The 12,807-nt window shown below is 37.4% G+C and overlaps 1 protein-coding gene across 3 annotated transcripts in view; it reads right to left on the bottom strand.

The window, feature by feature from the left end:
• Nucleotides 1-150: 150 nt before the first annotated feature.
• The window catches only part of PMP34 (Peroxisomal Membrane Protein 34), a 28,606-nt gene continuing 15,949 nt past the window's right edge, over nucleotides 151-12,807 (bottom strand). The window contains exons 6-10 of one of the 3 annotated variants that reach the window (XM_022809358.2): nucleotides 4,750-4,927; nucleotides 3,851-3,984; nucleotides 3,412-3,475; nucleotides 889-979; nucleotides 151-586 (exon numbers count right to left, since the gene is read on the bottom strand). In XM_022809358.2, coding sequence (XP_022665093.1) covers nucleotides 388-586; nucleotides 889-979; nucleotides 3,412-3,475; nucleotides 3,851-3,984; nucleotides 4,750-4,927 — 666 coding nt within the window. In that variant the 3' untranslated portion in view covers nucleotides 151-387. Of the gene's footprint in view, nucleotides 587-888; nucleotides 980-1,066; nucleotides 2,962-3,396; nucleotides 3,476-3,850; nucleotides 3,985-4,749; nucleotides 4,928-12,807 lie in introns of those variants that run through there. The other 2 variants (XM_022809357.2, XM_086991667.1) reach the window with 2 other exon arrangements.

Genomic DNA, 12,807 nt, shown 5'->3' on the forward strand with positions numbered 1-12,807 from the left:
ACCGCTAAAACTACATTAAAAGTTAGCATGTCATGAGATGTACACATTCAGTTAAGAAAATATCTATTTGAATCGATTTTTTATGCAATTTAAGTGGTTCCGTGTGGAAACAATACCTAAGTTTATTGGCTAAAATAAAAAGATCGTTCATAGAGTTCATTAATGGGACTGCAGGTGAATTGTATTGTTCTGAATTTTGTGAAGTTTGCCTTCGAGTTCCTGCGATATATAGTAAATATGAATTCAAACGTTTTTACACGAAAAGCTCTAAACTAGCGTTTGCTGCGGTTTTAGTTAACTGTAGAGGTGGTCGCGTTGCTAATTTTCAAGAGTACACGCAAAGTATATCGTACAGAACCACTTCACGTACGCATAAATATATCACGATCAATTATATTTTGGGTAAAGAAGAGTAATTTTATCCGCGATTCCGCAGAGGTTTCTTCCTGTAGCAATATACATGTAACCGTTATCTCCAAAGCTGCGGCCCCAACTATTGCGAACTATATAATAAGGAGGCGAGTGAGTCAGGTTATAACCAGCAATCACCACTGCGTGATTTTTTGGACCAGCGTCGCAGTTGTACCTGCAAACAGACGTCAAATTAATCAGATTCTTATAAGCTGGATATGTCATGTCATACTACTTTTAGGATGCAACAAGGATTGAAGAGAATTATGCTTGAATTAAGATTTTGAAAATTTTTACAAAGCGTCGCTTGAACAATTAATCAGTATTACGCGGCACATCGAGATTTGTTCCAATTTTACTAACAGGTATTGATAAAACATCGATGATATGTCTGTGGCAGTCAATATTCGTTATGCTAAACACTTAAGTTTTAGATTTAAGGTCGTTATGTAGTTGTTAAAAAGAGGGTTTTCTTGCCTAATAATTCCTCCAAGATAGTCCTTCCAAACTGTCGCATCGACGGAAGCGACGACGGGACCATGGTAAGCAATGAATGACAGAAGACTGTCTGTGGAAACAGCAAATTGCGGTTACTGGGGGATGACTACATCAATATAATTATATTTTTTTTAATCATATTTAACATAGACACCGGTCTATATACATACTTTTTTTTTATTACGTCAACACCAAATGGTGGTGTGGACCTACACCGATAAAGAGCAATACATCAATGTAGGAAACAAACATATTTGACCTAGAGTGGCTATAGATACCATTAGTCATTAGCTTATCATAAACATCAGCTATACATATCAGAATATCAGAAACGCATAAGCAAAAACAGATCAATTTTACTATCCCTTAAACGCTGAGTATAGCCTCGAATGTACTGGAAAAAGCAAGCGTCGGTTGGCGTACACCGCAGTCATGCCACTGATCTCCGAATATTAAAAAACAGCACCTAAGGTTCCTTTTGAATTTATCTAGACACAACACTTTTCAAGTCTTCCAACAAAAATTTCTTTAGGGTGGCCGAAGAGCCCAGAACGTACTTAAATGATATCAACATTAAATTCTATTTTCGTTTAATGTACTGTGCCTGTAGTTAGTATTCGGTACAAATACGGTACAACTCAGTGAATGAGGATATCGACACCGACCTCACAAAAACGATAGATTACTCCGAAATCGGAGATCAGTAAACAAGTTCACTCCTGCACAGAATACGCAGCACGCTTTTCGCTTTACAGATGGTTCGTAGCGATTATTGTGATATCAGGAACGAAGCACACGATTACATTTGCCTCAAACTTGGTCGAAGCTAAGGTGATTTTTGCATAATTCTTTTTATCCATAAGCTCTGTATGCGCTTATTAAATCACGCAAAATCCAGTGGTGCTGAGACAAAAAAGTTGATCCATGCCTGAGAATCGTGCAACCGATAGGAGTCCACCGACAGCAAAATTCTTGAGTGGGCAGGCGAACTACCTGTCGGCAAATGTGTTTACCATCTATGGCAAGGTCTTTATCTTAGTGATGCTCCAAGCGAAGTTCGATATACAGAACATATAAGATACTTTTTTTTTGTACTGACACGCCTGCGTTCTAGAACAGAATGTTGCGTAACAGCATCAGAATAAGCTCGCTACATAATTACTTTTTGTAACGCATGCTATATTGTCTGAAAAGTGTCAACACTTTTAAAACCAAAATTAAAGCAAATATTTTTTACATTTTAAAAGAATATTGCTAAACTAAATATGCGGTCGATGACTTGTATCTATGGTCGATGAATGCCGTATTCCGATCATTGTAACATTTTTGCGGTTATTGGGTGAAAAATTACATCAAGGGTTTCTGCATCCTTCCATTGAAATTAAATTAACGTCATTGGGAGAGTTCTGCAAAGACCTAGACGGCATATGCGTACAAATTTTCCATTTAAGTTCTCTCAAGTTTTCCAAATGGCAACAGATGTATGTCGTCCGGATTTGTCATGATCCAAAACGACGCCTTTTCTGTTTACTAGTTTCAGTCTGTTTTTCTTCATGGCTCGCCGTAATGTTGTACTCCAAATCAATCGTTTTGCCAGGCGGCAGTAACTCATAATGCGCGGTTCCTTTCTATTAACATTAAATACATAGCACTATCTTTAGGGTCAATCTGAGCTTTGTCAGAAGTTTTAGAGTGCATTTTTTAATTGGTTTTATTTGCACATTATTATTGTGTGTGATTTAGTTTTCTTCACCCTTGGTCCATCGCTTCAGAAGGTGCTCGATTTTTTGCGTCTCTATAGATCTTCGCAGATGTGAATAGAGTACATTTCTTTCAATCAATCTGTGTGCCACTCAAACATCGTGCTTTTTTCCATATCGAAACTTCCAGAGCTATCTTTGAGCCATTTTGTCCGATAATGAACCTGAGCACGAACAACACAAGTATTCTTACAGGCATGGCCAACATTTGTGCCTTTATCGTAATAGAATTGCAAAATATCGCGATTTTTCGTAAATATTTTGCTCATATTTATGGCGCTATATTTTGAGTCTGAAAGAAGGCATCACAAGAAAGTCGACGCATTTGCTATTATCAGATATCGGCTTTCAAATCATAGCAATTACTAGACACGATTCGTATTACCTGAGATAGATGACTATAGATCAATTTAGTTAGAAAAAAAAATAAATACTATTTTCTCTAAAATCCAATATTTTCAAAAGTTGTCATAAACAAACAGATGGTATAATTTAGGTGAGATAAAAATCCTTCTTTTATTTTGCGTAACACAATGTTGTAATCTAGAATATCTAATGTCTATTATATATATAATAGCGAATATCTAGCACTTCTTTATATGATATATTTCCTGTATTGTAACCGTCCTGTAAAAATTATGTTCGCTATACTTTTAATAAAGGTGCCCATAAAGGAAGAAAAATCTAAGCTGACTCTTGGGTCAATGAAAAATCTGTTTCCTCTTACTTGTCCTGTTATTACCTTCTGACTTCGAAAAGTCTTCACACGTAGATTGTCCGATGGTAATATTGGCAGATGGCGTTACCTGTAGAATAGAGAAATGTTGTAATGAAATAAACACCCATAATAGTTTTTGCATGAGCCTGAACAGTCGGAAGAGTTAATTGTTTTTACTTCTCTCAATGCAAGATGTATTAATGACGCCATTTTTTTTCTTAAATAACGAAAAATATTTTGGCATATCTAAAAATTTAAACAAACTAAGCTCCACAAACATATAATAAAAATCAACGCGTGCTAAGGTGCCAGTTTATCCTACCACAGCAGGCTTAACTACTGCTATATGCTTGTTTATAAGATGTATGACAAGGTTAAAAACAATAAGACTAATTGGAAGGAGAAAAAAACCCATGCCTTTACGTGAATTTACTATTTTATAGCTGCTGATTATTAAGCAAACCTGTCTTTGGCACGTGCTATGCTTGACTGCTGAATATGGTAAATAGTCCGCTTCCAAAACGAACTGATAATCTGTAGCTATCAGGTAATCCATTGCATCACAGACGTCCCCGCCCTTACAGCCATAAGAGACACCTAATAATGCGTAATAACATGCAGGAGACAAGAAAAGCATCTATAATTTCTTGTTAACGTATTTTTGTGGCAAAGCAGATAACTCATAGTTTTCATCCTTCCTTATAAAAATATAGCTCTTCTCGTTGGTACGTTTAGACGTATCAAGATATTGCTTACATAACTACATAGAAAACCAACAAATAGTAATAGCATATGAACCACGACTGGAGATTATCTAAATATTTTATAGGTACCATTCAGATGAACATAGCAATCAAACTTACGAATGATTTAGAACCAGTTGTCGTTTTTTGATTGACTAACAGACACATTTGTATCATTCATGAATGATATTATTAAAAATAAATGGTTGTGTTTGAATAACGTTGGCACATGTGACCATTGCTGCCAACATAAGAAAGACAAATGAATGCTGCAAAATGCGACTTTCTGTGCAGTATAATATTCAAAAAAAAAAAGGTCTATGCAAGGCAGTTAACAACAAGATAAATCAAAATCACCTCAAGCTACAATTAATTAATTTTGCGATTGATTACGTCTCCGCAGCTCAATAGTGGTTGTCTGTTCTTTCGTTCCTTTATCGTCAGTAGCTGAACTGTAACGGCGGATACTCGCTATAGGTTCAAGTCATTCGATTTTGCAGAGACTCTGTTTCCCTTATGTGGGCCTTCACCAATGTGTTTCTGCTACCCTGGGGCTAACTTTAGTCCAGACGCGAGAGCGATGCTTACCCCCATCTTGCAAGTGCTTATGACGTCTTACCTGAACAATCAATAAGATGTTGTACAGAAAGTGATTTGGCAATTTTTTCGACTTTGGCAGAACGAAACCCAAATCTCATAGCCTCCATCACCTCAGTGGGTGCAAACGCCCAACAAGCTCCACACTCTCTTTGCTCTTTAATTGGCGTTGAAAAATGCGTATCTCTGTAATCAACCACCTGTTTAGAAACAAAAGAGCTAAAAATATCATAGAAATTTCTTGCATACTTAAATCGCATGTGACAACGTTAGCGTTTATAGTATCTTCACTCCAATGCTCTGTTTCGATTGCCCCATGGGAAAAAGTTGACCGCAAAAAGAAAGAAATAAAGCGCCGCAAAAGGCAGAATACAAAAGTAATGGCTTAAGAAAGAGCTCCTCTTTCTTTCGAACACTAATATCAAAACCTACTGTTGCTAGGCTACCACGCCCGGTTTTTCTGGAAGTGTTATGATTCCCTCGAAAATTCAGCTATAAATACTAGAATGAAAGAAAACAACTATTCACGCATGTTTTCTGTTTGAATCTCAACGTAGGCAACGCAACCACTCAGTAGATAATTAACGAGTGACCTTCGGCCACAATCTGTATGGTATGATAATGTGGGAATTGAATTCTAATAAACACCGCAGTTACTACAAGTTTTGAACCTAGGGAAGACCGAATCAAGGTAAGATTCGGAAACGTTGCACAAATTTTGTTACTCTAATTCAGCGGTGTACACATTCTGATCTGAGCCACCACACACAGGTCGGTTTGCATCGGAGCAGAAAGTATAGATATATAGACCCTATATATAGAGTCTACTAGCGAGTTTCGGTACGGATGTGGCAATATAGCGACAACTTGTTCACCTATATGTATATGTATATATATATATATATATATATATATATATATATAGATATATATATATATACCACTCATGTTCAAAACTGATCCACGTTGCACGAGTTCACATTTTTACATCTTTTACAGATAATTTTTTATACTTGTGCTTAGTTTTTGAAACAAGTCGGTCGCTTCCTGTGTTCAAGGGAAGAAGAAAAATTAGCTTAAAATAGTTGATTAAATGTAATATTTTCAAAATCTCTACACACTCTTGGGAGTTTTTTCGACATATTGATTTCGGCTGAAGGTTTACACATAACTATGCCAAGCATTATTTGAAATACGATCGAATAAAACATTTTGTCACTTTTTATTAGCCCTTGCTGCAAACATTCAAAACTGACTAGCCAGTGCAACAGTTCAGACATCCAGAAATTGGCAGCCATTTTTAAATTCCCGGGTCCGAACCCTCTCTCCATTCTAATAAATAAACGCACGTCGGCGGGAAAATTAGAAGTCTAAAAGATGTTTGCAAACTCTTGGGTTGGTTCTATCGTCCATTAAAGGTAGTATATACGTCCAAGAATGGCACTGGTCAATTTAATTTTATTAGTTCCAAAATATAAAATTATTAAAATTTAGTTACATCTTTTCTTAACTTATCGTAGATAAAGCATAAAATACAGCCTTAGTCATAAAAACCTAATACTGATATCAAAATAGCCACAGTCCACTATATATCTTTTACAAACGTGCCGATCCACTAAGAAAAAGCATAGGTAAACAACATCCCGTGTGATACAGGCCGCAGGGACCTCTCCACGGATGTGATATTGAGGCGTTTGACAGATAATATGGGGAAACCCGTGTATTGCACACCGAGTCACAGCGTGTCGGTTGATTTCCTCACTGTACATTCAGGAGTTCCTGAAATATAGCCCCATGGTGATGTAGTGGTAACATATCTGTCTGCTGAACTTCGTAAGGTGGTCTAGGTTTGAAACTGGGCGTCCTGCGAGCATGTTCCCTGAATCAGTGCGTAATAGTAGTACTGAATGTAAAACTCGATACATCTGTTTATTTCTAATATATACACGGTATACAGCGTGGAAGGACACTAAAAATTGGCATTTAATGTTCCTTTATTTAAGCGTACTTTTTTAATAGTTGTTTTGACTGCTGTTAGACTGTTTTGATTGGCTGCTGGTTGTAGTTATGATTTTTGTGACCTATTATTTAATAAGCATTTGACATTAATGTTCTTCTACCAAGAAAGTAGGATCTGTGCCCCTGGTCAACGTCAGACGTATTTACATTGGCTTAAAAAACACTTTGTTATGAAGCCTGCTTTAAATTTTTAAGCTAAAAGGGGCACTGCTCATATTTTAGTTACAACACTGTCAATCCTTCGTGCAAATTGGGTTAGGTCGACGGGATAAACGAATGCTTTTTGGACTACGGTTTATATTTATAGGGTGGCTGTCAGTTAACCCTAATAAACTGTTTCACAGGGAGAAAAAATAACATAAATCGGATCTTCATAGGCTAATTACTAACGGAATTAAGTAGTTAGAGGTTTTTATAAAGGAAATATCCCTTTGATTCTGATATATACTAGGTGTTATGAAAGAGGTGACTTATCTTCTCCAGTAGATTCACTTTTCATTGGTTTTCAGAATAGAGTGCACAAGTACGTGTGCACTGGATGCAAGCTGGATGTGCGCTTATTGCTGATATTCAGTTAAGATACAACTTGCTGCTGATGTAAACTGATAATTTAGCTAGTCGTTAAGCAAAAAAAATTATATACCATTGTCAGTGAAAATGTACACGACGTTAGGAAAGCTGGGTGACAAGGACGAAACAGGTAGGCATCTGAGTCTTCTCGTAAGCAGTAAGCCCAATTTAGAATAAGGTGAAGGCCCAGTTAGCTTTATTCCAGTACTTGCAAATACGAACGTTTGGAATTGTGTCCATGTCATATCTTCCGTATAATCAGATACTGCTATGAAAATGCATAAGCATATGGAATTCAATTGTCATAAGTTGTTATATGTTAATCATTAAGAACTGCCTAGTGAAAGTGAATAAAACTTCTATATAACTCCGATATTTCTCGTAAAAATAAAACCCTCCATAGTGACACGGATCTTTGAAGTGTTCGGCTTAAAGTTCAGTTTTGGTCACAGGCTTATCTACCCAGCTTGCCTACCATTATATCCTACCTAAGAACTCCTCATACATGGGCATGAGTGTTCTGAATCTGATCAAAATCAGCTTATCATATCAGTAACTCCAGGATTGCAAAGGACCTATTCCCCATCACCAATCTAATCATTATATAATTAATAATGATCTAATCATTTCCGAATTTCTATAAATTTATTATCATAAGAACTTGTCACCTAAGCATAGTCTATGTATATGAAAGCAGACTGGGTCCACGCCATTGTACACTGGCAAACATTGTATTTGCATGAAAGGCTTTTATTAGATTAAAAAAACTGTGATCAAAATTGAACCTGATTGAAATACAAATAGAAAGAAGGGATAGCTTGTTCAAAAGTTCTAAGAAAATTGCTGTTTGATTCATTTGAAGTGTAACCCTTTGACTAGGACAAACAAAGCACGAGCTTCTGGTATCGATCGAAGGCACGCCTTTTAAATATTGATGCTTAGCTGCGTAATAACTTTGGCAGGTCGTACAAGTACTATAGTTGTAGTGCTGCTAGGCATTGCTTTCAACGACCACTAGTCAAAACCGGCACCTACAGTGTGGTCTGGGTCTCGCTATGTATACCCCTTTTATTAATTATATCTTTACTATTTCGGCATTCTTCGCAGGATTTAGGAGATATGTCAAACGATAATACAAGCAGATGTGAACAACATATCTGATTATCGATCTCACAATCTGTCGATAGCCTGGTCGCCAAGAAGCGTAACTTACGTGGAAAACATAGACGCCATGTCGATTTACGAACATGTGTTCTTCCGGGAAAACTTTCGAAACTAAATGTTTTCATTATATTTTTACAAAGATTTATTATCTGATTGCACTTGCTTGAATAGGTCTCACTGGATTTATTAATGCTGTTCCATCGAATTGTTCGACGACGACAGTATCTATTTTTCAGATTAACTGATATTTACCTGCGTAAATTATTTTTACGTGCCATCATGAAATACCCTACGAATTATTATTTTAAACACCGATGATGCTTCTATGACACTTTTTAAAAAGCTGAAGAAAAAAGCATTCACAAACGTTATAGTTTCACGAACGGTAGAGAGACGATTACGTAGATTAAACTGCGTATATAAAGAACCGTCAAATGACCAGATTTAAATATATCCAAGCATTTTTTACTTTTGCAAGCGAAAGTCGAGATTTTGTGAAATTATTGTATGATCGCTTCCCCTTCCCTAAGTTGATTCTTTCCTATTCAGCCTCTATGACATTGACTATGTTAGCTAAATTGAGCCATCTTTATAGCCACATAGTAAATAGAACGTCAACAAACTCGTGACTAAGCGTTATCGCGCACTGACGAACCATTATTGCTCGCCTAACAATGAAACGGAATCAAAAGATGCCTCTGCCTCCACAAAGTCAACGATCCAACTTGTTATTGATGATGTATTCAAAATCTAACTGTGAGCCAATGGTACATTTTATTGGAATGGTTGGTTAGCCAGTTATTTCCTATATGCGACCTACACTGTAGATTCTATTAAATAATAAGTAAGGTGCGCAGGCGTATTTTCATTAAATCTAAAGCGGAAAACGCACTCGTCTGTTCGACATGTAAGGACGAAGAACGCAACTGCCCCCGTTCGACTCAACGTATAATTGAGAACGTCAGGAAGCACGTAACCTAAATGAACGTACACGTCGTGATATTTCGCCAGCTAAACTAGCCGATGTCAGCGTTGTGCCAATTATTATTTTTCTATATTTGTAGGCATTTTCAAAGAAATATGGCAATGATCTGTTACTGCGAATGCCACGGCCGACACGCGCAGGACTCCTCGTTTGAACTAAACGTATCGTTTCGTTAACGTAAGCTCTGTTTGGAGTGATGTCAGATAGGAAGTACATATAGGTCGAGTAAATTCAAAGTAGAATGGAGTAGAGACCTCGTTTCATGATGAAAGCTGGCCGTCTGTCTGATGGAGTGCCTAACGGCGATACTGAACGTAAAGCTCAAAATCTAAAGAGTTAGAGTATTATAGAATAGAACTAAAGGCAAGCGAGAACAGTTTGAAAAACTGTTTTCACGCTGTTATATTAAATGTGTATAGCAACTGCGTAATAATTGATCGGTTCGGTACCACGGTATTTGTAGTCTTTTACGAAAAGTCGGCTGGACGAGATTTTTTTAAAGAGTATTTAGTGCTTGCTTGTTCTGCTATCCTTCTAGAAACCTACTACAATACCATGCCCAAAGCGTACCATTAGCATTTTTGACAATTGACTAGACCGCTTATTTCAATACGATGACTCAATTAGCCTTACTACATTCACTTTCTCGACACTTCTCCTACAAAGTGTATCTTGCCTTTATTTAATTAGACACCTATTGCCTCGGAACTACTTATCGCTAGGTAATCTAGAAAACCCGATTTCGTACTGCCGTTTCATTCATACAATTTTTTTAGTAGCTATCACATATAATTGCTCGTCAGGTCAAGACCGACTTTCTGAACAAAGATTTTCTATTAGCTTTACAATATCGCTGACATTGTATGAATTGGCTCTCTGTGGTATTTATAGCGCTTCTGTGATCAAGAAAACGTTTCCCTTGTAACCTTCGTCAGTGTCGCGGGGACATTTGACGCTATCTCGTACGTTTTCTTTCTCAAGTATGCGCATTAGTGAGAAATGCTTTCGGCGGACCATTTAGCAAGGCGCGGGGTTCCGTAAAGTCCACTTGTGAGCCCATTTATATTTGCTCTTTATACGAATGTCTTTTTTTCTCTCGAGGAACATCGATTACCAAGAAAATATATTACATGCCGTTTGTTTTACGACGACTTTACTCTCACAAAATAGATTCACAAATCCTCCTCTACGGCAGACCTCTCTAACTTTGAGAATGAATTGGCTTGTGTTAAAGGTAGTTATGGCTTAATAATCTTTCTTGAGTTCTATTCCTCCAATAGTGATTATTTGACTTCGTGCATATAACTCTCTGTTCCGGTTACGCTTCGTGTCACGCAATGATTTCGGGTATTTGTTCAAGAAGCCGCCGTAGCCACCAAGCAGATCTGGTCACACGAACACTCCTGATCGTCGATCGACTTCTGTTGCATGCACATACTCGGTGGGCCACAACGGTCAAGAGGCTCAAAAACAAATCTGCACACGTGCATGAAAATATGACTGAACCATTATTTGGATTTTAGCTGTTGTTCTTGTAAATGATCTTGGGATACTGAATCGCAAAGTCGACTCCCGTTCATGCCTTCACATTTCGACAATGCAAAGCTAGACGACAAGCCAGTGCACTGACACCAAATCAACAATCCGTACTGAACACCGGTGATGACGATGCTCCGGGCAAATAGGAAGGTCATCCTACTATCAAAACACGGAAAAAACGCATATTCGAATAAAGGGGCTCTTCCGGCGGTCGGCAGAACTCGCAATGTTTGGCCACGAAGATTAGGGGTTTTAACAAAGAACGTCTACTGTGGGTTAATCTATCCAGTTATTCTCTAAAGTAATGATATAGACATTTCTTAGGGAAAACGTTCTTTTGCGGAGTTAATCAAAAAACGAACCCAAATGAGAATTGTCTGTCTTCTTAGATACGTATGGAGGTACGTACCCATCGGAAGGCTTTCGGCAAACAGTTATGGGGCGATACGTGGTGGATGCAAGGTCTCCATGTCCGAAGTTATCATGTCAAGCAGTACTTGTCCGCTCCAATATTCGGGGTGTGGACATTGCCGTAATCCACCCTTAAGCAAATGGGCTGCTGACAGGATAAACCATACAACGTCTTTCGTTACTTTGATGCCGAGTTCTTTTCTTGTGCTTGACTACGGTTATGTAGCGTTATATATAATAATATACTATTCGAAGTATCTATTTTTAAGGCAGCTAGTCTGCTAGTCTCATCCACTTAAAAAAATACGTTCGATTTCGTGCAAACAATGGAAAGCTCATTTATTTGAAACATTACTCTGCGAGTCTTCATAGTCTTTGATTATCTGTCACAGGCATATCCCGATACCTTTAAAATGCTAAGAAATCCGATGTTGAGTCACCGCCAGCGGTTGCCACGCGGATTATCACAGATTAGCCGTAAGCTGTTCGCATTTTACGTAAGCTGTTCTCAATCATATAAGCGATCTTTAGTTTAAACACAGCGACTCATTGCCAAAATTAACGTAGGGCTGGAAAAAAACAGAACAATGTAAAATGAAAATTTAACTTGAAAGTAGAAGTCAAATTTATGACATACTTGTATTTGACAAACTCGTTTTGCAGACTGGCGATTCATAGAGGTGAGGTGATTATAGAGCTGCCTTGTTTTTTTTTTTAGCTACGCTTCTACAAATACACGGGCCTAGATTATATCTAATAATATTCTCTGTCTAAAGTATATCTGCCTAAATGAAAAGCTAAATCCCTCATAATTTGTTTCATTTCTCATCGAAATTAACCAAGCTATGAATATATATAACGTTGTATCAAAGAGAATTACACTACTATTTCGCACAGCGAGCTTTTTGCACCAATTCCGATCCTCTGTCTTAGCTCATCCCAGAGGCCTCCTTTCTATTGGAGAACTTGTATGTATTCCACGATGAAAAATTAACTTTATAACTGTCGGTAACAGGTTTTGTTTGGCAGAGATACTTGAAAAAAAATAACAAACAGGCCATCAGTATAAAAAAAAAAAGTTCATTTAAAACCAGACTAACGTACCTAGCTCAAATTTATCCAGACTTATCCAATGCTATTAGTTTTGTAATTTTCATGCAATGATTCCTTTATCTTAGTTAGAATTTTTAGTAATTCTATTATATTGCATAGGCTCTATTATTCTGTAGTTCCCAGATCAAAACCGGCTATAGTTACGTCTGTTTTGTCACGTTAGCTTGTCAGGCCGAACAGACAGCCGCGCTTTAATCAGCTACGTGTCATTATCATTCTCCTATAAACATATCGTGCACGTGTCTCAGGCGTACACATGTCTTGATTGACTGCGTCTAT

Source organism: Varroa destructor, unplaced genomic scaffold (assembly GCF_002443255.2).
Source record: "Varroa destructor unplaced genomic scaffold, Vdes_3.0 BEIS01000005.1, whole genome shotgun sequence".
NCBI lineage: Eukaryota > Metazoa > Arthropoda > Arachnida > Mesostigmata > Varroidae > Varroa > Varroa destructor.